Consider the following 27,587-nt stretch of genomic DNA (forward strand, 5'->3'; position numbering starts at 1 on the left):
GAACAATGACAAAAACACAGTACATTTTAGGTTGAAAAGTGCAACAATTTCAAATAATACAGCAGAGACCACAATTTAATTGTGCTGCAGTTAAGTCGGCAACGAATGCACACAATAAAGAAAGCCTCATATCATTGGTAACGAAAACACACAATCTCAAGTAACCTCTGGGTTGAGGAAATAATGGAAATTGTGAATTATGTAAGACTGGGTGACAATGACAATGCTTCAAACTGATGAGAAGTCAGTTCCCCCTCTCCTCCCTCACTTGGCAGGCTCATGCAGCTTCAGTGAAGGGGACTGTGGAGAGCTCCCTTCAGGGCCAGGGTAGTACTGGTTTTTCCAGACCATGCCTGGCCAGTTTTCACCCAACCTCTGGGATGTCCAGACCACCAAAAGTTAGGTGAAGTTAAATCAAACTCAGTCCGGCTACGTCTCAGCTGTGAAGATGCATACAGAGTTGTGGCTACTCGGAGTTCTCTGTGACAAATGAATACTCGCTGTTTAGACCACACTGGGGCACTTGCATTGAGTTCTTCGGATTATATGTGCTCTAAAAATTAGTACTCAAGAAAAAATCATGTCTAGCAATTACTTTGGGCAGATGCCTCAAAGTCACCATTTCAGGTCTAGTGACCGGGGAAGGGACCCCAACTCTGAGAAGCTCTAGAATATCCCCAAGGGCGAGCCAGGGACCCAGTGGCCAGTGTAGTCCACAAGTAAGCAAGAGGAGAGAGACTCACTGCAAAACCAGAATTTTAAAAACTTTAACAATTTATTAGTCTTATTTTCCAGTAAAATATTCACATAATGTCAAAAGAATGGAATGACAGAGATGTAGCAGACTACCTTTAATTAATTCCACATAAATATTTAAAATCTAAAAACCTCAGGGGATCATCAGACTGAGTAGAAATTTGATTCTTCAAAGCAAGTATTGCTTTACTATTGTCATTAATCCAGTCAATAATATGACCAATAACCTGTAGTGGTAAACAAAATGCTTGCTCAGTTGTTTTTGAAAAGATGTTCTGGCGAGCCGTTATCAGTCAATCCAAGAAGAATATGTTATTGAACTGCGTTGCACAAAGTTTCTTTACCTCTTCTGCAAAAAGAACAGAAAACAGTAAGGAAGAGAGCTTTTCACTTAAAAGCTTACATGATATGTATTAGTACCTTAAATTCTTCTGGAATAACAGTGGGGATAAATAAATGTCTGCATTAATTTTGACCTTAAATCTCAGAAGCCTAGGTAAGAAATGTTAACAAATCGAGAGAAAGGGGAAAAAAAAGTCTAACGTGCCCATGAGACTTCAGTACTATTTGACACAGTGAAACACTGCTCCTTCGGGCCTGAGAAAGCTCAAACCCAGCACTCAAAGTGCCTACGACCCATGGGTTAGGGCGCCAGGAGCGCAACTTCTGAAATCTTGAGAAATCTGATGCCACGACAGAAAAACCCCAGCTGTAACCCTGAACTGTCAATCAAGTGCTCCAGAGGCATCATTACCTTGACTTTCCTCAATCCCCACTGTAATGAGACATGTACTTGATGATGTTTCTAATGCATACAACTATTCACACAAGTATTAATAAAAGAGAAAAATTTAATCCGCCCTAGAAGATAAATGTAGAAAAAAGAAACCTCACACCTAACTTTTGAGTTGGCACTTGGGGTGCACTCCCCCAACTGTCCCACTCCTTGCTCAGTTTCACGCAGAGCAGCGGAGGGGCCCGATGCAGTGAAGATGACACCACCCTTTCCTCCAGGGCCACAGAGCTGCCAGCAGCAGTCAGAGCAGTTGTTCGGATCATGCCATGCAGCAGACCAGACCAACTGCTCTGGCTGGAAGACAGAAGGAAACTTGCACCTCATTATTCTGCACGTGTACAGACAGAGATGGCTGTAAATTGCCGTATGAACCTGGCAGCTCTGCATCAAAATGTGTGTTTTTATCACAGGAAATAAAAATGGACATTTTTAAACACAGTATATAAAGCCATGGGATTTTTTTTCCATTTGGCATTGTAGAAAATAATTTTCTTTTGGCCATTGTCAAGTTTCAGGAAAAATACAAGAAATTTTTTCACATACTTTTTCAAGGAACTAACCTATAGAAAAACATAGAATGGATCAAATGATGGTTTCCTTTAAGCAACAGAGGCATCTGCTTAAAACCTCCACAGTCATGATTTGTTCTATTTAGCATGTTTTTTAGTACACTGAAAAAGTAGCTTTTAAATATCAGTAGCATTAAAATTCTACTCAAATATCAAATCCTATTTACCATTTACTTCAATCAGGTTTGCGTTTTTTTGATTCAAAATAACATATAGCTCCCGCTGATCAGACTTCTTCCCAACAACCCAATAATCACTCATTGCTTTCACGATGATTTCTTCGTCTTCATCCACTCTGTAAGACAACAGTTTCAAAATACAATGGTTTATTACACATACGACTGGATTGTGAAAAACAAACATTCTAAAACAAGAAACAGGAAACTAGTCATTTGAAAAGTTCAGGGAATCATGTGCAAGTGACCAGTGACTTCTGGGCTCAATGACTCTTTGGAAGTGGCGCCCAGGAAGGTGGGCGTGAGTCCCTCTGAAGGCGCTCTGGGTCACTTGGTTTTGAAGATGATTCCTTTAATGTCTCTCTTCTTACGAGAAAGGGGACACCTAGTTTGAGAAGTTGTTGGAATTACCTAGTAAAATCACTGTTGATATCACCCAGAATCTTCATTAAGTCCGGATGAACTGAAGTCAACGACACACTGGGTGTCTTCCTCATGTGAATTGTACTTTTCTCTGCTAAATTCATATGGTTGAAGTAGATAAACTTAAACTGGGGTTCTTTCTCAGACCTGTGAAAACACATCATTAAAATGGTAACATTCTGAAAGAATAATTATCCAAACCATACAACTACATCGTTAAAACTTTAAATCCACGTGGCTAAGGCCTTGTATTTTCAACGGCTGGGACTTCAAATCAAGAATCTCAGTTAGTTAAGATGTAACAGGCTCCTCATTTACTAGTAACTTATTTGATATCTGTGAGATATTCAATATGGATGGAATTTTCCATAGAGCTGAAGTTTATTTTTTAAAAATCAAAAATATTTAAACCATTTTGTGATGATTTTCTCAATAAAAGGATAACATTTTATAAATGGCAATCACTTGGTTATTTGCTGAAATTTAAAAAAAAATGCAAACTAGGGGCTGGCCCGGTGGCATAGTGGTTAAGTTTGCACGCTCCACTTCAGTAGCCTGGGGTTTGCAGGTTCAGATCCCGGACGTGGACCTATGCACGGCTTATCAAGCCAGGCTGTGGTAGGCGTCCCACATAAAATAGAGGAGGATGGGCACAGATGTTAGCTCAGGGACAATCTTCCTCAGCAAAAAGAGGAGGACTGGCAGCAGATGTTAGCTCAGGGCTAATCTTCCTCATCAGAAAAAAAAAAAAAAAGCAAACTAAATCAATACAGGCCATTTATCTTCTAGTGGAGGGGTCAGCAAACTATGGCCTTGGCCAAATCTGGCCTTATTTTTCTAAGTAAAGTTTTATTGGAACACTGCCACACCCATATGTTTATGTATCGTCTATGGCTGCTTTCACACTTAAACGATAGTTGAGTAGTTGAAACATATTTAGCTCACAAAGACTGACCCCTGTTTTATGAAAGTAACATCTCATTTGTCTCACAGGGCTGGGGAATGAATGCATTCCATGTATCTAATCTGCCACAGAACTGAAGCTTACTACAATAAGTACAAAAGCTTTCATTCTCATAAATGGAGATCATTCTAAAACATTAGCCTTTTATGCTGAAGTATAATGAACATTTTAATTGGGATATATCTCTCTATTATTTTAAATGACTGGGCAATGCTACTACACTGCCTCCCAGGTCAGAATCTGATTCCTCAGGGAACCACCCAGACAGCTGGGCCACACAGCTCACGGGGTGCCTCCCCTCTCACCTCACACTGTGCCCTTAATTTACACTCTGGGGTCTGGGTGAGAGCCTGAGCAGCCCTGCAACTGGGGGACTCAGAAGCCTTCTCTGCTTACTTCAGGGTTAGCAGCCATGTTCTGGAGGGCTGAGGGTGCCGGAAATCCGACCTCCGGATAAGTGGGTTACTACTGTAATACTTTACATCTAGGTAAAGAAAGAATGTGGATGATTTAGTTTCCAGGAAAATGAAAACAGAATTCTTACAAAACCAGAATTTGTTTTTAGTAGGCCCCTAAAACTAAGAAAAGCAAATATAACTATAAGAAAAACCGTCTGGAAAGATGAAAATTTTAAAACATGTTTCCAAAGAGTTGTAAACTTAGTTGTCCAGGTAGACAAACATCTACCCAGCTTCAATCGGGCTTAAAGATCTGGCTGTTCTGTCTAACCCTAAAAGACTCTCTATGGCTTTCCTCTTTCCCTTATTTACAATATGTAAAATACTCTTCTAAGAAGATCAAAATTATTTCTTTCGTACACCCAGATGGAAATTCACAGTAGAAAGGTTCTTTAGGCAGTTAAGACGGGCAAATGAGGCTTCCTTCCACTCCACCTCCCACGAAGGACGACACAGACACAGAAAGAGAACACAGCTACTTGCAACGTGCTGTGCATGAAGGAAGAGAGGTCTGCTCGCATGAAGCAGAGCAAGGATAATTTTCATCCGACAAGCTTATTAGTTATCAAAATCAACATCTAACAGTGTGTTAGTTTGAAACCAGCAGCAGCCACATTTACCTGGTATCTTTTCCAAAGAGCTAATAAGTTTTAGCTCTTTTAAACACTAAAGCATTTTTTTCCAAACACAAAATCACACAAATTTCTGGCCTTCTTAAAAAAGAACATACTGAACAGTTAACTATGTCAATATAAAATACACTAAACACAGGAAAACGACACAGCATTCTTCGTGACGACTTGCTGTGAAGTTTGGTATCTAAAGCTCCACAGCAAAATAATGCTATCCTTGAGAGCGTGGAGGGTGGGGTCTGTCTTACGTGCTTACATTCTATGCTTTTCCAGTTTGTGTGTCCACTAACTTTTTCAACAAGATTTTCTGGCAACTCTTTCTTTACACCCCTTTGCCCTTTTCTTCTACTATCAGCTGAAAACCCAGTAACTATGATCAGTTGAAAGGTCCCAAGGAGCCCTTCCTGAGCAAACAGCATCACTTTTACTGAGATGCCAGCGAGTTAAATGTTTAAGGACCAGCTGTGTGAAAACCTCTCCAAACTCCAAACGCATGTCAGGCAAGGTCACTAGGAGCGCTGAACCGATGGAGGCAATCAGCAGGTGTTCCAGAGCGCTAACTGCTCATAGTTTCACCTGTGACTTCACCGGCTGGCTGGGGACACTGGGACCACCTGGTGATTTTCTCTTGTTCTATCCTTCATTCCCAGATAGCTAAGGTTACCAGATATATGGTTTCTAGATGAACGTGGCTACTGGCTATTCCTTACTTATCAAACTGAAGTAAAGGTAAAAACGAGATTCTGAATTGATCAATGTGGACACTGTGAAAGGAAAACTGGTCTTAATTTATGAGTTACATATTCAAGTTCTTTCTCCTTGGAAGGGCCTCTCTCGAGTAATTAGGACGTGAGCTTGGAATGGGCATGTCAACTCTGCCCTGGAGAGAAGACTTCCTTTGCCCTGCTCTACCGTGACACCACCACTGGACTACAGCCAGGGCTAACTGATCCCTTCCCACTTTCTTCCTGTTCCCTGTGTCCACTCCCAGGTCTGATCACCACCAACCCTCACTGTTAACGGTTGCACTCTTCATTTCCTGTAGGCATCTCCGCGTGGTCAATCTCTTAAGCAACTGCGTTGTTTTACAAATTTATTCAAAAAGACTAATAAAAAAAGATTATTTAAAAAATTGCTCACAGGAAAGTTTCCTTTTCTAATATCTTTCTACTTCCTGTTTCTCACACTTTTCCAATTTAGTATTAGAACTGGGTGATGCATAGGGATATGTGGAAGAAATAGAAACTAAAGTCTCAGATTCAGAAAACTATCAATTTGGGGAAAAAAGGCTTAAGTTAGAGCCCTTCCTCAAGCCCTTAAAAATTCTAGGTGAACTAAAGGTTTAAACACAAAAGATAAAAACATAAAAGCACCAGAGACAAAAATGGGATATTTTTATAACATTGGAGTCAAAAGCCCCAAGTATGACACTAAAGATAGAAATCTAAAGGAAATGGTTAATAAAACTATGTATAAATCCCAAACTTGTATATTCTAAAAAATAGTAAAACCAAAGTTAAAAGCATATGTGACATGACTAAAGGGTATCACATTAAGCGTACTGATGTAAAAGAAAAAAAGATAAAGCACTTCAATGAGAAGAGCCAAAGGACATGACGGGCAGTTTGTGGAAGAGACAGAAGTGCCAATAAACCGATGAAGAGATGCCCCACCTCAGTGTCACCTATCAGACTGTCAAAATACGGAGGGCATAGAGAAGGACTGCTGGTGGCACCGATGGCAGTCTTAAGATAGCCCAGCCTTGTGGGGGGTTAGCCACAGTGGGAATGTGCATTCCCTTTGCCTGAGAACTCAATTCTAGGGATTTCTCCTAAGGGGACAATTAGATGTAAGTCCTATATTGTTCAACACAGAACTGTTTATAACACTAATAGCCATAACCAGACTACCCATTAAACGGGAGAATGATTAAGCAAAGAGAACACACATATCCAATTAAACACCATGAAGCCATTAAAGAGAATAAGGTGGATCCATAATTACCGGTTTAAACCGATGTTCATACCATATTTTTTTAAAAAGCCACAGATTTACAGCATGATATATTTTTTAAAACCCATGAGTAAAACACCACTTGTATATGTCACTGTTTACATATGTGTATAAGTCTGGAAAGACAGAAGCCAAATGAGATAAGATTTCCAATATTCATATTTCTGAATTTAAAAGTTAAGGGCATAAACTACTCTCAAGAAAGAAAAATCTAAAAATAATTGAATTATAAATCCTTGAGTAGAAAAAAATGGAGGTGTCACATAAATTAACAGAAACTGAAGACCAAACAAACTTACTTCATGCCATTCTTTCAAGGGTTGACCTCAATTTCACAAGGAACATTAGAAGAGTTGCCATTTATGACTACGGATTCAACACTAAACATTATGCCCTGAGCAGAGCCCTTTGCTTTCAAGTGGGGGTTGCACCTGAGAGAACAGGCCGGGCACAGAGGTACCAGAACTGGCACCTGGGATCAGGCTAATACAGCATCCTCCACTCCCTCAACAATGCCCTTGAGATGCTGCCACTGGGGTCTTCTTTCCTCCTTCAAGGCTGCCTCTAATTTCTCTGGGATACGAGTTTTGGAGGTCCCAGAACTGATGTGTAAATGGTTTGCTTTGGGTCAGAAGGATTTCCAGCAGGAAAGTACATTACCTTCTGTACTCAAAAGCTTTTATCTTTAGTCAGTTGATATTTATGATTTGGTAAGCAATAGCTCCTTATATGTAAAATCTCAGATGCACCAAGAACCATCTTAAGGTCAACTACATTTCTAGAATTCCTCTTCTTGGGCATGCCCCTAAATTGTGTGGAGTTTATTTAACCATCAAGTTTTCCAGGTACTCTATCTTCCTGGAGGTCTAGTGATATTGTACAGTGGTTCTCTTAACAGACAAAACACTGTCCTCTAGGAAAGACAGATGTGTACTAAAACATATATAGCAAAATGTTAACTGTAGACTCTAAGTGGGGGGATATGTGTGAGCAATTTTTCCAACCTTCCTGTTTGAAAATTTTCCTAATAAAATATCAGAGAGAAAACTACTTTCTAATGAGAGGATAATTAATATCCAAGGCCCTCTCCTTTCTTCTGTAGAATCCCAAGGAGAGTTAACCTTATTAAATAGAAAATATTAAAGCAAAATAGAAGGTGCTTGACAGCAAGTGAACCTCTGGACATTGGTTGACAAGTTACTTGCAATTCCTCACATCTATGGAAAGCAGAGGCAGGACAGTTATGTCCAGTGATCTCCCCGGGGTTTGGGGATGCGGGTAATCACACTTTATCACTCTCCACTCATAACGTGCATGATCCCAAACAGATTTAACTCACTTATGCCTCCTTCAAGAAAGAAAATCTGGCAGTTTCATGGTGAAAAAGATTAAATGATTAAGCAGCACTGCCAAGATGTAAGTTGGTCAGGCACTTTCATTTCTTGGCCTTATCTTTTCTCACACCAAGTAAACTGTCAACACTGACAGTCCACACACACATACAAAACCCAAACGTACTTTCACCCAGAGCCTGTCTGTGACCTCTCTACAGGCTGGTGCTTATATAAGACCATATACATATAACATGATCACTACGAACACAAGATTATGTATCAATTCACGGCATTTTAGTAACTTCTCAAACAGATGGGAAGTCCACGTAAAGAGGGCTTTTATTTCTCAAAGTACTTTCCATCTAGTCACTTTTACCAGTAATTTGATTTTAGATTGAGAAGAGAGTAGAAAGAAGTTCAATGACTTCTCAGTGTTCTTAGAACCAAGGTGAGCTTGACTTTGAGTCTCTTGACACTTGGCCTAGAGCTTTTCAAGGCACCAGACTCAATACCAATGCACCAATGGCTTACATCACAGCCAACTTCACCCTATACATTTCTGCACAAGAGGCAAAGTGCTTTCAGTCTACGCAAAGCAAAACCCTGCTGATTACTACTGCCAGGGTGAATTTCACAGTCTGGGCTGGCCAAGTGGGATGTTAAATGGTACTCACGAGGCCAGTGCACAGGCATAGCTAGCACACCAAACCCCAAACGCTCATGCCACAATCAGGGGAGAGCTGAGGGAATGTATTAATACAAGACCCAGCCCCAACCATCAGTCTGGGGCAGAAACACTCAGGAACAGTTCCCCAGGAAGCTTTTAAGACAGGACTGAATAGCACATTTGTTCTCTGGATTCAGAGAAAACACAAATGTTAGTATCGTCCATATTCTTAAGTAAAAACCACTCTTATTCTTCCAAAACCAGTTATATGCTTGAAAGTAAACACGAAGCAAAGTACAAACCCAGATATTCTTTTGTTGATGTTAAATTGCTCACAAATGTCAGATGCCAGCACTGTGAGCTGGGGCCCAACAATGCTGTCCAGTCTTCGGCAAAAATCCAACGTAGGCTGTATAGAGGCTAACAAGTAATTTAAAAAATACCAGTAAGTGTTATAATACTTTGTGTTAAAAAGATCAATATTCATTTTACCGTCTTAACAACAGTATTCAAATTAAAACTTTACTGATCTGGGAAATAAAACAAATGATGGAACATCCCCTCCCCTCCCAAATAGAATAGAAACAGAAGAGTCAAAATTAGTTATATCTAAGATGAAAAAGAGTCAAAGACCTATCTCACTGTGAATGTTGATCTAAGCATGCCCTGTGGGTGGTAAATTGGTTGCCACCCCAAGGAGACCTAAGACGGTCAAATATTTACTCAACAAACACTACACAGCACTTGTGGGCCAGGTGCTCTTTGGTGCTTTACAAACATTACCTCATTTAATCCTCCAAGCCCCCTCTGAGATAGGTACTCCTGTTATCACTTCAGTCAGGGAGGCACACAAAGGTGCCCAGGTCCTACTGCTGACAAGCAGGAAAGCTAGGACTTTAAAAATATTAGAAATAGCTAGTTAAGACGGCAGAGCTCCCAGATGGGGAACCGCGCTTGATATAGCCTCTATGTTGCTTATGACAACATATTTGTCATTTAGGAATAGACACAGCCAATTGTAAAGAAAAAAGGCTGAACTCAGACACAGGTGTGTACCTACCGTCAATCATAAAGCACACAGCTGCACTCATGGCCTGGGAGGAGAAAAGAAACCAAAGATTACAAAACGCTACCAAAAAAAAACTTAATAACGAAATGCAGTGACCCTGTTTGAATCTTGATTTGAACAAATCAACTTTATAAAGGTATTTTTTGGAGTAACTGGAGAAATCTGGGTAAGGACTGGACACGAGATGATGTTAAGGAAGTCCTGCTTATGTGGTCAGGTGTGATAACAGCACAGTGGGTATGTCAGAATAGACGCCCTCATTAGTTAAGAGATGCAAACCGAAGTATTTATGAGTGCAATGACATGACGATTTAAAATGCTCTAGCAAAAACATAAAACATGTAGAGAAGGCAGATGAAAGATTAGCATATTATTATTAATTAAGCTGTGTGATGGGTACCCGGGGATTCATTATTCTAGTCTATTTTTGTGTATGTTTGACAATTTCCATTAACACAGTTAAAAAAAACCCCAGGAAATTAATGTCACCTTGTCTCACTTTTTATTATAGCAAATATTACAGTTATGACATTAGCAAGTAACAGTAACCTACAGCAACCAAGACCATAAATAAAAATAACCAAAAATGTTTATCAATGTAATGCACAGTGTTAAAAAGGGTCACACAGAACATATAGCCTCATGATGAAAAAGCAACAGACTGCCTGCTCTGCGGCCCGTTCCCCAGGCGCCACTGTTAACCGTTTTAGATAACACAGTTACACCACTGTCACCTTTAGACAGCGTACTGACTCCCTACTCACGGCAGGAGGGACGTGACCCCTCATCTGCCTTCCTCCTCCACCCCCTGTAGTTCACAGCCCTCTAGTTCCTGCACTCGTCACCTCACAGCCCCAAATGGCTCATTTCTCAAGCTTCCAGTCCCAGGCACAAGCTCCTGAAGGGCTATTTTTTAAACGAGGACATTTACATTCCCACCTGTCCCTGCACCTCTCCCCACTTCCACCTCTCAACTCTATCAGCTCTAACTTTATTTCTACACGGTCACAGTTAATAATACCTCAACTATTTTGTAATGAAATCATAACTATACACAGGTTGCAAAATTGGTGGCTTACAAGCCAGTTCTATCCAAATTTTGTGTTTCTTTGTGTATAAAATAATTTTGACTTAGACACCAACTAATTTTATACCCAAAATCCCAATTTCCGGCCTCTCCTGAAATATCAGGACATCTGGGAGCTGGCTCTGCATTCCGAGGCACCACCTGGTGGATATGAACAGCGGCTGGCCTCCTTGGGACATGTGCACCTGTGTGTCACATTCGGCACCACTCCATACTGAAGCCCGGTCCAGCTTGCTTCCCTTACGTCTACTGTCAGGCATGTGCGTATGTGATCTGTCTACTCCCTTACCCACATACTGATGTCAGACATTTTATCATTTAATCCATACACATGTCAGTAGGTATCCATAAAAGACAAAGATCTTAGAAGCACTTCCAGAATGGTGGCAGGAGGGGCTCCACAGACTCTCCCCAGTGAAACACTGGAGTTCCCACCCCCTGCACCTCTTCCCTGGGCTGACTTGATTGAATCTGTACCCTTTGCTGTAATGAGCTGTAACTATGAGAATAATGGCTTCTCTGAGGCCTTGTGATTCCTTCTAGTGAGTACTAAACCTGAGGGTGGTCCTAGTGACCCCCTGAACTAGCAGTTGGTGTCAGAAATGAGGGTGGGTTTGGGTCTCGAACTTTGCAACTAGGAAACATGGAATTGTTAAATGGGTGAACTATATGGTATGTGAATTATATCTCAATAAAGTTGTTTAAAAAAAAGATAAGAACTCTTTAACATGACGCCTTTATCACACCTAAAATTATATCCATAGGTTGACTCTAAAAATGGAAATCCAATAAACAACATAGTGTACAGGCTCATATTTCCTTCATTAAGAGTTCAAAGTCACTACTCCTGAGTCATTCAAAGGAGAATGATTTTAGCTTGATATAAAAATGGACTTTTTCCCTACTCCAATTACTGCTCTAAATTATGCCTCATTTTAGTTTGGTTCACTTTCAGACAACATCTTTCTATATATTTTCCCTGAAATTCTCTCCTCTAGCCATTCTTTATTACATCCTACATTTAATCAAATCTCTCAATCATACTATTTTATGAAACATCTTTTTATTCTGGAGCCCTTGCACCCAGAACAGAGCCCTCCTTCTCTGTTCCATTATGGAAGTACTTGAGGGGATAATTCAGTCAGCACACCTTAGAAGCTCTATCCTCTCAAGCCTGCCTGCTACTGTTCTCATGGGTAAAAAAGACTGTTTTGGATTCCAAGATATTTTCTTTCTTGGTTTCCTCACTTATTCTACTGAGGTAAAACCTCATGCAACAACCTAAGGAAGGATGCACGGGGCAACTTTTTTGAGATTTTTCATGTTTAATACATCTTTCTTCTATCTCATCTGTGATTGATGGTTTGGCTTGGCAAAGAATTCTACACTGAAAATCATTTTCTCTCAGAACTTTGCAAGCCCTCCTTCGGGTGTAACCTAACATCTAGTGCTGGTAAGGAAACTGCTAACACCAGTTTTATTTACAGGTGACCTGGTTTTCCTTCCGGAAACTTCTAGGATCTTCTCTTTATATTTCTGAAATTGCCCATTTTGGAACGGGTGTGGGTGGGAGTGGGTCTTTTTTATTCATTGTGCCAGACATTCTGTGGGCCTTTTCAATCTAGAAAATGCGTTCCTCTTCAGCTAGACATTTTCTCATAATATTACTTTACTAATTTCTTCTCCTCCACTTTCTGTTAATCAGATGTTAAAATTCCTGAACTGATCCTTTCTCTCATCTTTCCTCCACATTTTTATTTCTCGTCATTTTATCTTATATTCTAAGGCAGGGCAACTTATCTTTAACCCTTCTAATAAATTTCTAATGTGAAAAATTATAGCTTCGGGGGGAGCTGATAGGTTATTGCTTATTGGGCACAGAATTTCTGTTTGAGGTGAAGAAAAGTTTTAGAAATAGATAGTAGTGATGGTTGTACAATATTGTGAATGTACTTAATGAACTGTACACTTAAAAATGGTTAAAATGGCAAATTTTATTCTACGTATCTTACCACAATAAAAAAATTCTTAAATTTATATTTTCAACTAACCTAAGTTTAATATAACCTTGACTCTTTCATGTCATCCTGTTTCAGTTTTAGATACACTTCTCTAATCTCTGTGGATACAAATTTTTAAAAGTTCTCTTCTGTTCCCAGAATCATTCTTGTTTCTCTCAGGACCTATAGTTTTGTTTTTCCAGTCATACTTAAGAGTGGAGAAAAGCTGACCGGAGAGGGAGGCTTCACTTCAAGTGCAGGATGAGGGCGGCGGTCATGCAGGCACGCAGTAACACCGGAGGCAGCAGGGCCTTATTCTCAGGTGCTGACACCCACATGAGCTCTCCCGATTGTTTACTTTCCTTAAAAGGACCCTCAGTTTTCACCCAGGGATAGGTGTTCAGCTGCCTGCCTGTGTGCAAGGAAGGGGAAAGGGGTGGCTGACTGGTTTACATACAACACCTCAGTAGAGAGGGTGCTTCAGTGCACTCTCACTCTTACAGCCTCCTTTCTATCTTCCAGGAGGATACAGAATTCCCTCATGCTCTGAAGTTCATCTCCTTCTCGTGCTCTTATGGCATCATTTCTAAGCCTTTATGAATTAAAATATAATTGTACTCTCGGGTGGGAAATAGGACAAGCGAATATGCTCAGCCTTTCTTGAACCAAAAACTGCCTTTAAAAAAACCAACCTAACAAAAATATATAGCCTTACAAGATATATCCTGACAGAAACTATCCTCACAGAATTACAAAGTTCACTGCTTTAAAATCAGAGTGAAAGCAGAATTCGATGAAGTGTGGTGAGGCCCACATCCAGAGGCATCTAACTAACGGGCAACGCTGACCTTCAACGGCCTTTGACTTGCACATGCAGGACTTCAAATGTTTATGAGTCATATAGCCTTAGACAGTTTCTCTTTCACTAATAAACAAAACCATTTAAAAGGAGCTAAAAATAAGCCTTCTATTCCAGAAGAGCACCCGTTTTGAGTTTTACAATAATCAGAACTTCCAACATCTGTTCCGAGAAACATTTAAGAGGTTTGCATACAAACTCATGTACACGTGCAAGAAAGAGTACTTTAGTATTAATCTGTAACATGGCAGGGAAGAACAGTTGTTACCTTATAAACAATTAAATGGAGTGCTTCGTAAGTGTCATCTGTATTTATAAAAATTTTGGGAAATCGGCATTTTGCTTCTGGATCATTAAGGTTCAAGGGTCCAGTAAGAAATCTGAAAAGCAAGCACAGAGACAACCCAATTCAATTAGGTAAATTATAAACAGGAATATATAAACAGAGTACATTCCTACTTAATATGTATCCACGTTTTTGAAGCTAGACACTACTTAGAAAACATCAAATCAGAACATGATAAAATAATACTTTGAATCCATCGGAAATGACAGAATTTCCTTTGTTGATTATTGTCAATAAACTGGCACAAAGGTAATTCAGTGTTCATGATTTTATCTTTACCAAAAACAATTAAAAAATCCAATACTATATATCAAAGAACAGAAGTCCTACCTTCCATAGTGTTGAAGATTTCCTGGCATTTCTGCTCTTATTGGAGAATCCCTTCCCGCCAACTGTAAACAAATTTAATGTTGAGATGTGACTTAATAGATTTTCTACTTTCAAAGCTTTGAAAAATAGCACTCTTTTCTACTAGCTGGCTCCATGTCATTTTTCTGTATCAATTTCTCACATCCCTCCCCACCAAAAAGAGGGAGAGGGGATTACAGAGGTACATAAAGAACTCATTGATTTTAATCAGGACTATCGTGACATAATTTCATCGTATCCTAAATTCCATACACTGATTTAGTTCCTCTTATAGCAGTAACTGAAATCTCCCATGTGGTTAGTACATGGTAGGCAATGGCATAAATTACTTAATTTCATCTCACGGGACCCCCATGGGGAATACCCTCTTCCTATTTTCTAGATGTGGAAACTGACGTTCACAGAAGTTCACCAACGTGCACAGCTCCTAAGTGGCAGGGCCAGGCATCAAACCCAAGCTTGTCTGACATCAAAGTCCCTGTCTTCAGCCATGACATCGTGGCTCCTCACAGCTTTGTATTTGCAGCACATTCCTAGTTTCTTTTGCTGAAGATATACTATTTCAACACGCATAGAAAATGAAAAAAAAAATTCCAAATCCAAATCCAATAGTCATGTTAGCTAACACTCGTTACTCTTCTAAAATTTCTGATGTTCTCCTAGTCTATATAAAATTTTAGCATACAACGGCAAATTAAAGATTGGAAACGTAGTAAATCCAGTAGTAGAAATGCACAGCCAACTCTCAGATATGCAGTTTGTCCTGAGAGGGAAGACCTCATGCATCCACATTCACATCACCATGTTGTATAACATAGGGCTTCCTATGTTATCAGCCCGGCTCTTTGGGCATATAATAAAGTACCAAATAGAATTTCCTGTTGTTGCAACAGCACTGTCACACGCAGGAAAGCCTCCTTAGTGATCCTTCTGCGCGTGTGGCTGTAAGCAGGTGCTTTAGCATCAGGCAGACCCTGAGATCAAGTCCTGGCTTGCCACTTACTAGCTGGGTGACTCTGGGCAAATCATTTAAGCCCCCTAAGCCTGGGTATCCTATCTGTAAGGTGGAGATAAGGTACCCAGCTCCTCGGATTGTTGTCAGGATGTCATGAGATAACGCATTTGCTGGGCACTTAGTCCAGTGTCTGGCATATAGTACATACTCCAGAAACGGTAGCCACTGTATTCAAACTACCTAGAAAGGAACTAAGCAGGGGACCAGGTCCTTCTTAAAACCTTGCTTTTAATTTCTTATCAAACAGATGTTTCCTGTTGGTTCAAGTCATGGCCTTAAAAAATAGAGGGAGGAAGGGAGGGAGAGTACAAGACCGAGCGCACGTGTGCACCTGAGCCAAAGCCATGACTTGATGGGCTATGAATACTTTTCACTTCCAATCTAATTAAAGCCACAAAAGGATACAGTGGGGAGAATGCTGGGGTATTATTTACAGTTCTCTGCAGCAAACTGGGAAATTAAGTACCAGAGTAGAAAAGCCAGGCAGGCAATATAACATCTACTCCAAATTAGATCTCCTGGCTGTAGATGAAAAGCCCGTAGGATTAAGCATTGTTTTGCCAAAGATCCCTGACATTTTCAGAGTTCCTGGAACCCTACCTAAAAACCCAGTTTCTCCTCTACTCAATGAATTTCTCTCCTTAAAAACACACCTTTACTATTGCATTTGAATGTAACAAAATGAAGAAGAGCTGACATACCCGGTTTTCTGTGCTAAGTGATATACAACTAAGTAAATATCACTAAATACCACACTAGTAATGTAAAACATAGATCAAAACTGTCCCACTCACCATGTTACTCCACCCTTCTCCTCACCCCCCCAAACCTGTGGATGTGTGTGTATATACATTAACACATACATACACATATATATAGAAAGAGAGAGACATTAGTACCCAATCATACCTCAGGTTCGATATGCCTTGGAAATAGAGATGTGGTGAGGTATTTGTACAAAATTCTCATGTCATCTTGTTCTAATCCACTCCTGAAATATCAGAAAAGCATTGTGTTACAAGTTTGGGATTGGTCTTCTGTCTTTCCATTGCTCTCCGATAAAGTTCATCTTCTTTTCTTCTACATTGTATCAAGAAGTCCTTCCCTTGACCCGGAAGTTCAAGAAGGGAATGAAAGAAACTTGGGTCTCAGCAACAGAACTTTATCCTGACCTGCTAAAGGCTACTACTGTGTAGTCTTGCATTTTCTATGCCATTTTAAATAAAAAGTCACAACAGATTGGATTTTCTGCTTGCATTCCATGCAGGATTCTTCAGCGAGCATTAACAATCACAACGCTCCAGTTCAGGCAGCCGATTTCTCTTTGCTTTCTGAGTTACAAGCTAATGCCACATTTCCTTCACTCAGCATACCCCGGAAAATACTGGGAGCTTGATCCTGCTGTGTCTCAGAAATGTAAGTGGATTTTAATTCTCTGGATTTCAGTGTAGGCAAAAAGGAGGAAGAGAAAGAAATAAACTTTCAGGCCAACTGTCTAATGTGAAACGAGGCAAGAATAAGTAGCATGTGGAAAAGTTCTGAGAAACTAGCAGGTGTTGGACTCTACGTGAAATTAGTTTGTTAGGTAAAGATATAAACGGATGGTGAGTCTGTATCTGGTGTTTCTTCTGTTCAAGATAATTGAAAAACTCCTGTAGGGAAATCTGATGTTATATCAATCAAGCCTCTACGCACACTCCAGAGGCTCTCTCTCGTTTTCCCAGGGAAGCCAAATGTTAGAAAAAGTCTGACTTGTCTTGGCCAATAAACGCTGCCCACCTCCCGGCACTCTTCCCATTCTGTCTTACCTTCTCCTCTTCCTACACCACCTCTCTTCTTCTGAGGTTTGATTTTCATCACGTCTTCTCCAGAACTAAAACTGTAAGGGAGCCCCAAACCCTCAGGTAGGTTTGTTTTGTTTTCTGACAAGGAGAACCTTTAGTGCTTGTCCTATGACAACCCCAACTCTGAAACTATCTCACAGCCAACCGGGCAGATGTAATTTCCAAATCAAACACATCCAAAGTCACCCATTTTTCTCTTTTGCAGAAAGGAGACAAGGGGAGAGAAAGAGAAAAACAAAAACCAAACCAGGTTCTGGATGTTAGCTTCTTTTTAAGACATAAATAAAAAGCACCAGTGCGGAGGGGTTGTTAACGATAAGTAGAAGACAGTACATAGACAATTATGTGCTGGGCAATTTCTTTTAGAGCTGTACTTCCAGTAACAATAGCTACAGGCACATCTGGCTACTGGACCACTGAAATGTGGCTAGTCAAAATGAGTAAAATAAACTGGATTTTTGAGATTTAGCACAAAAATAATAGCTCTTTAATATAAAATTTTTAATATTGTTTACATGTTGAAATATTTTAGATATATTGGGCTAAAAAATATATATGTTATTAATTTCACCAGTTTCTTTTCATCTTAACGCAGCTAGCAGAAAATTTAAAACACTATATGTGGCTTGCATTCCATTCTTCTTGGATGGTGCTGGTCTGGACCAGAGGACAGTGAGCAGAAGCAGTCTCTAAAAGGAAACGGAAGACAATATTTCTTAACTGCTTATCTGTGCACTGTGCACTGTGCTCAGGGCTTGGTTTTTTTATTTCACTTAAAATTTAATGCTGGTGGTCCAGCCCGGTGGCGCAAGCGGTTAAGTGCGCGCGCTCTGCTGCGGCAGCCCGGGGTTCGCCAGTTTGGATCCTGGGCACGCACCAACGCACTGCTTGCCAAGCCATGCCGTGGCGGCGTCCCATATAAAGTGGAGGAAGATGGGCATGGATGTTAGCCTAGGGCCAGTCTTCCTCAGCAAAAAGAGGAGGATTGGCGGACGTTAGCACAGGGCTGATCTTCCTCACAAAAAAAAAAAAAAAACAAAAAAGATTTAATGGTGGGCATTAAATACTTTAGTGTCAGTTTTCTGGATAGAAAATTTAAAAAGAAGAAAATTAAGTTGCAGCCAGCTGTTCAGAGCACAAAACACCAAGTAGGAGAGTCCCACTTTGCCTGTGGAGAGGCCTGCCCTGGTTGTAGGATCTCATCAGCTCTGACCATAGCAACCCTCTCTAGATCTGCCACCCCCGTTCCTGTTCCTGCTCCCCTACAAAAACAAATGAAGTAATACTGTGTTATAGTTATGTAAGATGTTACCGCTGTGGAAAAGTTCTTACAACTGCACGTCTATCTTCAACGATCTCAAAAGAAAAAGTTTCAAAAAAATCAAACAAGAGTTCCTTCTTTAGCACAAATAAACAAATACATAAAGCAAACAGAACGCTGCACTGACAGGTCCAAACGATTCAGGACTCTGATGTGGTTCACATCAAACAAGGGCCCACTCGGGCTCAGAAGTATACATGTTCTCCAAGTTTCTCAAATATAGTTATTTAATATGCATTTTTTTCTTTAAAAAAAACAATCAAAAACTTATCTTCAGCTTAAATCTTAACTGATTCATTTGTGTGTATAAAATGCTACTATTTTGTCAAGATTGATTTTTCTTTCTGTTTTATTTCTGTAACTCTGTGCCCCATTGTGACTTCACTGCCAAATGGACTTGCCCCATTTGCTCTAAGACCTCCACACCTGCTCCGAGTGCAACAGTGACTCGGACGCTGCAGGCCACACACAGCTGTGCTCAGAGGCTGTGCACGTCACTCTGGCACACCAACTGTTCCTGGCAGTGACACCAGGTTATCTGAGAACTTCTTTCAGCAGAAGCACTACCCAGAATAAGGTGATCACCATTTAAAGCAGAATCCTTCACATCAGGATCAGTTTAATCTATAACACAGATTATGTTACTATCATGTATTGTATGATACATGATACATACTATCATTTATGATACTCACGTATTGGATATAAAATAATTGGGGCCAACCCCAGTGGCCTAGTGGTTAAGTTTGGCATGCTTCGCTTCAGTGGCCTGGGTTCCGCTCCTGGGTGCAGACCTACACCACTCAACTGTCAGTGGCCATGCTGTGATGGCTCACATACAAAAAGAGGAAGGTTGGCAACAGATGTTAACTCAGGGCGAAACTTCCTCAACAACAACAAAAAAGTCAACTGACATCATCCTCCCAATAGTAGTCACGTCTAATCCTATCATCGCCACTGCAAAAACCAATCCATCCATTAAATGCAACACAGTCCAAAGAGAACTGTAAGATATTTTCTACTGACCATTTGCTTTGAGCTCACCATCAACATTTACTGAGTACACATAATGAACCAGGTTTTGGCCACATGCTGGGACAGACAGATGTTTCTACCCTCAATCAGATAATTTCAAAACAATACAGTAAGTAATAACGATAAATATGGACTCTGTTCATGAAGTATAAAATACTTTCTTGGTATTTAAACATACTAGCTTTGTAACTAGCAATTGGCTTTCAAAATGTACTATTTTTCTTGAAGTTCCTTCTTGTCATGACTGCCTGGGACCAACCTTTCCCTGTCAGTATACTGGAGTGGAACCACAGAGCAGCTCTGTGCAGCCACTAGAGCCGTGCACTGCTCAACTCCAGGGGATGTCACTCACAAAGACAAAGATGCCAAGAGGATGCCAAGGAGCTGGGCAACAGGTAGCCCTGTGAGCCCAGGCTTCCAGAGCCCAACCCTGCCAGTCATGCCAGCTCCAGGCCCTCCCAGCACAAGCTGCTCATCTCGAGCAGGACCCTCTTGCTCTAGGCCTGTACCCTTTCTCACTCCCAGAGTTCACACCCACATAGGGCTTACGTCGTATCAGGCGATCAAAATCCGAGCTACCTTTCTCTGACAGGGGCACTAAGGCCTGGGACTATGCTGGATTCTGGCCCACCCCCCTTTATCTCCCTATTACCATGGCTGGGCGCAACCTTCCCAGCACCTCCCTGTAACTCCTGCCTACAGAGGCGGTGTTCCCTCCTCAGACCCGATGCTGCATAACTATCCTTCAACCTTTCATAGCAGCATTTAAGAATTTCATTCTGCTATCACAGCATGAACATCATAGAAAGCAACTAGAACAGGGCCAGTTAATACAGCACAAAGTTGCCTGATAAACAATTTGTCACATAAAAAAGATACATTTTCATCTGGAATTTGTTACGTTGTTTTCATAGGAGAAAACAAATTCTACATGAAAACCCATCAACTTGTTTAATAAATGGATCCAAATTTCTTAGATTAGCCTGTTTCTCTTCCTAAAATGGAGCTACAAGATTTTGGCAGGGGATGGCATGGGTTCAGGGGACCGTTATTGATTTTCTATTAGCTGAACTCAGGTTTCAGCACTGAAATGTGGCCACACCCCTAATTTAAGGAAGAGGGGTATAGTAAACACAAACATACAAACTGAGCAGCTGGACCCCTTCCAGCCGGCCGCTCCCTCCCACACCTCAGCAGCTCGGTCTCAGCGAGACCACTCTCGGCCCCAAGTAAACAGCCTGGATCCACACGCAGCTCAGGGCCACGTCCTCGATGCATCCTCACGCACATTCACAAGGCTTGTCTAGAGCTTAGTCTTAGGTAGTTGATAGCACTTAGTAATAATTTATCTTTTCTTTTTGAGTATCAATGCTTTTATCAAAGAAATTATGTTTTTGTTCCTACTACAGGACACAAACATAGTCTGATGACAGTGGGTAATTTCCTGGTTTTATAGCACTTTTAACTTCTTGAATATTTAAAAAATCTAGCTTTTTTAAAAGAAAATTATGCTTTCCACATTTACTATACTGTTTCTTTGAAGATGTTCTTGGAAAAACATCAAAATAAAAACAGGATTCCTAAACCTAACCTGATAGGAACATTTTCTCCACTTTTCACGGAACCAGTTTTCAACTCCCTTGCTTGGTAATTTTAACCAAAATAACCCTAGTTTTGGCTTAAATAATCACCACTTTATTTTGACAATATCTATAAAGATGCTTCCCACATTTCCCCCTTATTGTTAGTTCCAGTTTGACAACCTATCAATCCACTAATCGCTGCTTTTATTATCCTAAAAGATCTTCTTCTTTTACATGGCTAGTCTTACGATGTACCTACCAGATGAGTTGGTCATTGTAGAGAAAGGCAGTGTATTTGACTACACTCAGGCTTTCCTCCATTCTATTAATAAAGGACTGGATTTTCAAATAAGTCATTTTATCCAATGGGAAGAAGCTGATTCCACCAAAAATGTCAAGCAGATCGCATGACTGCAAATGTAACGTTTGCAAATACTGCAGGAAAAAATAAGGCACAAAACTTATAATAGTACACTGAATACAGTACTCTTTGACAACTGAAAATAATTAATTTACAGTACAATTACATACTAGCAAATCGCACACTGACAAGACCAACAAATTGGCGAGCCACAGGTAAGTGGATTTGAAATCAGTACCAATTTCAAAATATAAAGTTCAAACATAACTCGTTAATGTTTATTCAGTGCTGTTTTTTTTCTCCTTGAAATATTTAATTCCTAATATTAATGCTCTTCAAATTCGATTAACCTCATTAGGGATCCATACAATATCATGGACAGACAGTGCCACCTTATACAAAAACCATGTGCAGAACGTTGATGGGCAGGAGAGTAATGAAGACAAGAACAAGAATCAGGAGACAGCATGAGAGTGAATAATTATGGTCATTAAAGTGAAGAAATAAACACAGAAAAATAATTCATAAAAACAAAATAATTCAAAAATAGATATCAAAGGTAGTTTAGGGAGAAAATAAATTGAGAATTATTCCTTTAAGATAAACTGAATTTTACCAGAGGTAGGGTGAGATATGCAAAATTCAATTTACTGTAAAAGAGAATGGCAATTATTTAGGGACATTCATTTACCACTTAGGAAAAATCACACTAATAACCACTAATGTGATAGCATCTGTGTCACAGCCAAAAACTTGTACTTGAGTCAATATGGATTATGCCTGTTTAGTAAACAGAATCAATCCATAAGAATGTGCAACTCAGGTAAAGAGTTTAAAGTTGCTAATAAACAATCCAGCATACAGTAAGTTCGCTTTTAAGTAAGCCCACACTGACAGATGCAGGTGGAACGGGACAAAGACAAAAGATGTCTCCCAGATGCTTTAAGGAGCTGTGCACAAATGGCAGGATGCTCTGATCCTATGAAACATTAGAAAGAGATTCACGAGTGCAAGTTTAATGAATTTCCTCACTTGTCCGATTTTGCCACAATATATCGTGGTTCTTTGCCACTTTCAAGTTCTAGGTTTTTTGTATATGAGAAAGAAACTTGTCTGTATATTCCTAAAGGACTGTTTGAAGACCTAAAGGTCTGTACTAAGATTATAAATAAAATTCAAAGTACTTACCCGATGAAAGAATTTCTCTAATCTGTCTTTCAGGAGCTTGACACCTCCATCTTCCATGGCTCTCAGAAATGTACCATTAAAAAGCTAACGGTGTAAAAGATTTTTTAAAAATGTCAATTTCCTATGCCCTTCACTTTTGCAGTATAACAAGATCTTCTTTTCTTTTTAGATTAATTAATTCGGCTTATTTAATCCCACAGTTCCTTTTAAATATAGAAAATATTTACATGAGAAAGCTTGAGTTATAAAATAAGTCACAAAAATTTATATACTGTTAAGTGATATAATTTTTATGAAATTACCTAATTGTTCTGGATATTTTTCTTTTTTGTAACCTCAACTCATACCTAAGTTTCACTTTACATAAATAATATTATCAGACTTCTTAAATCATACAAACATCGGCAATAGGTATTTTTCTCAAGAACATGGACTCTCTTGTTTACCAATGGGGATATATTCCTAGTACAAGGCTGGGAATAGAGCAGGACCCAACACTCAGTGAAACAGCACATGCATAACCCTCAATACTGTCTATAAGGCCCCATTATTTCCTCCCCTAAAACAGACAGTCACCTTACAGTCATCTAAAGAATCAACAATTATCTTTAAACAACCCCTGTAAATAGGGGTAACTGGCTAGACTCAATTCAGAAAGAATGTCACGTTTACCTTGTACATGCTGTAGCACTGTTGCAGCACTGAACTATAAACCTTGTCCTACAAAAAACACAGACATAGCACAGATCTCAATTCAAGGGAAAAAAATGTCTACTGCACACCAATGGACAATGACTCTTGGCAAAACAATACGATGCTTACAAACTTGGTGCCACAATAGTTGTATGCTGAAAATAAAAGGTATTTAAATTCAATTATGAACCAGTAAGCCTAAAATTAGGAGGGTTTTAAACATAGCGATTAGTAGAAGGCATTAGTGAGACAGGGTACATATATATAAGATCGTGCTAATGTAAACAACAGACATAAAGCTTCACTATGTGTACCCTGAGAAACTTCTGCAAAAGTGACATAGCTTAAATTTAACCAGGTAAGTCATTCAACATATTAGGTAATAAACTTTTTTCCAAAAATAAGAAATAAAAAATGACATTACCAACAACTCCTCCTCTTGGTATTCAACAATTGGTTTTCCATCTTTACTTTGCTTTTCAATTATAGGATTCCGCACAACCTACAAAGTTTGATACACTGAAATTACACAATGAATCGATTACATATATTTTTAGTTTTCCCCTCAATTAAAAAACTTGAACATGTCACACCAAAAACACAACTTCTTATAACAGCCCCAAGAACAAATATATCAAATAGGAGTTTGACTTTAAAACTGCCACTAATTTGACTGTAATTTTACTTTGATGCAATAATCAGAGGACTTTGCTAAATTGCTAAAGTAAAGATCACCCAGAACTTTACTATACAAATTCAAACAGATGTACTGTGTATGTAAATACCATGACCATCCAGAAATTTTCTTCTGGTTCACTGAAGAACTGTCTATTCTTCTGTGTATGTAAAGATTTTGCAGGTTTTGATGGACTAAAGGTCCTAAAAAGGTAAAAAGAATATGTTGGGTACAATTCTCCATTCTAAGTTGTAAGAATCACTGAGCTCTGCAAAAGCACATTTAAAGGCATTACCTTGTAAACTGTACAATAGCTTCACATAATCCGACGTTTCTAATTTTTTCATTCTTTTCTACTTCATTTGGATAATAAAACAAAATTTTATTTTCCTCCTAAAGGACGAAGAAACAGAATCACAACATTAATATAAGCGTTTTTTCATCTCAGCCATTGAAAACGCTAAGTTTAATGTCAACCTCTCATGTCATACATGCTAACGGCAAAATAAAACAAAAACCCCTTTTAGAAAAACAAGAATTACCTTCTCACTGTGTAACGCCCACCAGCCTGAAAGGCAATTGTGCTATTCAGTAAGTCATGTCATCTGAAGTAGCACTCTGAAAACTCGATCTTTGGATTTCTCTCCTCCTGCTAATTTGTAATACACCAAAGCTCGTAAAAGATAAGCGTGTGCCTACGTATGTAGACATACGCCTCCCCACAAATTAAACCTAGCAAGTTCACGGGCATTTGGACTGACAGCCTTCAAAAGGACCGTGATTCGCTGCCAACAAAACCTCCGGACATCCTTTGAGGAAGTCATCGTCCCCACCTAAGAGACAAACAAAACCCTTGGAATTTATTAATTAATTAAATCGGAAAAAACTTTCCGAGGGTCCTCCAAGCCTGCATTATTTCAGGGCTACAGTCCACCACTCTTGTTCCATGCTTCTAGCCCGGGACTTCCAGTAAAAAAGGACATAAGCTCAATTTTAATCACCCAGGATTGATGCAAAGAGATGAGACTCAACCCGTGTGGAGTGACTAACTCGATGAACCTGCATTCAATCCATGGGCGACGATCCGCGACCTAAGCAGACCCTGCCTGCGTCGTCTGGCCCCCACCGTAGACCCTGGCCCCAGAGCACTTCTGGCACAAAGCGGCCTCGGTAAATGTCGCTCGAAGAGGGCAGAGTGACAGGTGCTGCCTGGCGCTGGGCGGGCCGGGGCCGCCTCCCGGGCGCACCCCGCGTCTCCCCGGGCCCGCCGCCGGCCAGCCGCCCCCCGGCCCTCGGCCCCTCCTCGGCCGCCGGCCCCGCTCCGCGTACCTCTCCCTCGCGCGGCCCGAAGCGCGGGTTGTAGATGAAGAAGCTCAGCAGCGCCGGCGGGAACTGCTTCTCCTGGGCTGCCCCGGCCCCGGCCCCCGCCCCTGCCGCCGCTGCCGCCATCCCGGCCCGGCCCCCGCCTCGGGAGCCTCCCTCTGCCCGCCCAGAGACAGCCGCCGCGAGGAGACCGCACTTCCGCCTCGCTCGCGGTCGCCCCGGAAGTGGTCACCGCCGGCCCGGAAGAAGACTCTCCAGCTCCCCCGTCACCTTCTGGCGCACTGGTATGGGTTAATTCCCGTTTGTTCCTGGGGCAGGTGCTTCTTGTATAAGAAAGTTAAGGTGAATGTGAAATAGTTTTTGGTTGCTCCCAGATTTCTGCCCTGGCTAAAGGCGAGGGCTGCGTGTTGAAGGAAAATTTGAACGGGCATAGGTTTTTGAAGAAGGGAGTGTGAAGGTGCAGAAAGAACGCGTTTAGGGACGGACGTGCATTCAGCTGGGCGATTTGCCTACTTACATAATCTACAGGGTGCCTCACATAAATGCCTCACCGGGCATTTATGGGTTTTTTTGATGCCTGTCTGAGAGACCTCTCGTGACCGCTGATTCAAACTAGACCGACAGAGTTTGTGCCTTACCCCAGTTCATCTGGCTCCGGGGAGGAAGATTGCCCGAGATCTGAGGGCGCCCGCCTCGGCGAGGCGCAGCGTGTGTGGCCGAAACGGGACCAGAGCGTGGCGTTCTCCCCAGAGTGCCCAATCCCGGACGTGGGCGCGCAGGGCACCGCCCTTTCCTTCTTCTGGGCTTCACTTGCCTTTGAGTCCTGTGGATTGTAACAGTTGGAACAGCTCCTTACTTCTGGTATTTGGAGATCAAGCCCTTGCAGCAGACTGCTTGGCCAAACTCAAGAAGACCTTGGTTTAGGTTGTCTCGTCTGTCACAGATTAAGTTTAGAAACAGGACCCCTTATCCAAGCTAGCAGAATGGACCTTCACGTTTAGGGAGGCGACGCCTTGGAATTTGGACTTGAGGCAAATCTGTACTTATTCTAGCTCTATCATTCACTAGGTGTGAGACTTTGGACCAATTACCTAGCCTTTCTCCAGTCTCTATCTCATGTTTGTAAAATCACTAATAGTAATTGCCTACTAGGAATTTCGCTTTAAGAATTAAATGGGACTATGAATTGTATGTGTAGTGCCCGCACTTTATTTGACAACTGATTACTATCATTACTCACTCTTGAAAGACTTTACCAACTAGCTTGCTGTAGTGTATGACTTTCTTCCATCAGAAAGACATGTTTTGGGGCAGCCCTGTGGCTTAGCGGTTAAGTGTGCGCACTCTGCTACTGGCCGCCAGGATTCGGATCCCTGGGCACGCACCGTCGCACCGCTTGTCCGGCCATGCTGAGGTGGGGTACCACATACAGCAACTAGAAGGATGTGCAACTGTGACATAGAACTATCTACCAGGGCCTTGGGGAGGAAAAAGGAAAAAAAGGAGGAGGATTGGCAATAGATGTTAGCTCAGGTCCGGTCTTCCTCAGCAAAAAGAGGAGGATTGGCATGGATGTTAGCTCAGGGCTGATCTTCCTCACAAAAAAAAAAAAAAAAGAGAAAGACATGTTTTGACATTAGAGTAATAATTTTCAAAAACTGTTAAGGTAGCAGAATCCCCTCCCCCCTTTTATGTCCCAAAAGTCTATAGGGACTTCTAATAATATAAAATAGACACAGAGTTACCATGATTGAGTGAGAGCCCAAGTGGTAGGACTGAGGCCTAAGAGTACCTTCCTCTGGCCATTTCCAGGAACTACCCCCATCCTCATCTCCCTTGGGGACCCTAAAGCACCTGCACAGAACCCTGGGACTCCAGGGAGCATAGTTGGAAAACTCCAAGTTAAAGCAGTCTTTCCTCTGGCTCAGAGCACATGCTTCTGGAAGAGAAAGAGCCCAGGCTTTAGTTCTGGTTTTGCCATTTACCAGTTGTATGACCTCTGACTCATCCGTTAACTTCTTTACCCTCAG

General features: G+C 40.9%; 1 protein-coding gene across 1 annotated transcript; it reads right to left on the minus strand.

Moving 5' to 3' along the window:
* Nucleotides 1-756: 756 nt before the first annotated feature.
* On the minus strand, nt 757-25,698 carry CCZ1 (CCZ1 vacuolar protein trafficking and biogenesis associated). Its single transcript, XM_004440856.3, has 15 exons — nt 25,564-25,698; nt 24,530-24,627; nt 24,344-24,437; nt 23,983-24,060; nt 23,538-23,585; nt 22,866-22,949; nt 21,576-21,751; nt 16,443-16,524; nt 14,480-14,541; nt 14,072-14,183; nt 9,849-9,882; nt 9,091-9,208; nt 2,709-2,867; nt 2,289-2,416; nt 757-1,105 (listed from the first exon to the last, which is right to left on the minus strand). The coding sequence occupies exons 1-15, from the start codon at nt 25,681-25,683 to the stop codon at nt 1,050-1,052; spliced, it is 1,449 nt and encodes a 482-aa protein (XP_004440913.1). The 5' UTR covers nt 25,684-25,698; the 3' UTR covers nt 757-1,049.
* Nucleotides 25,699-27,587: the final 1,889 nt, after the last annotated feature.

The sequence above is a fragment of the Ceratotherium simum genome, chromosome 26 (genome assembly GCF_057802395.1).
Source record: "Ceratotherium simum simum isolate JZ-2026a chromosome 26, ASM5780239v1, whole genome shotgun sequence".
Classification (NCBI taxonomy): Eukaryota; Metazoa; Chordata; class Mammalia; order Perissodactyla; family Rhinocerotidae; genus Ceratotherium; species Ceratotherium simum.

Bases quoted from the DNA above. Each gene is read 5' to 3' on its own strand.
- CCZ1 (XM_004440856.3), bottom strand. From the start codon at position 25,683: ATGGCGGCAGCGGCGGCAGGGGCGGGGGCCGGGGCCGGGGCAGCCCAG. The intron at 24,628-25,563 runs GTACGCGGAGCG...TTCGTCCTTTAG, and splicing joins TCGGGCCGCGCGAGGGAGAG to GAGGAAAATAAAATTTTGTT. The intron at 21,752-22,865 runs GTAAGTACTTTG...TTTTTCCTGCAG, and splicing joins TAGAGAAATTCTTTCATCGG to TATTTGCAAACGTTACATTT.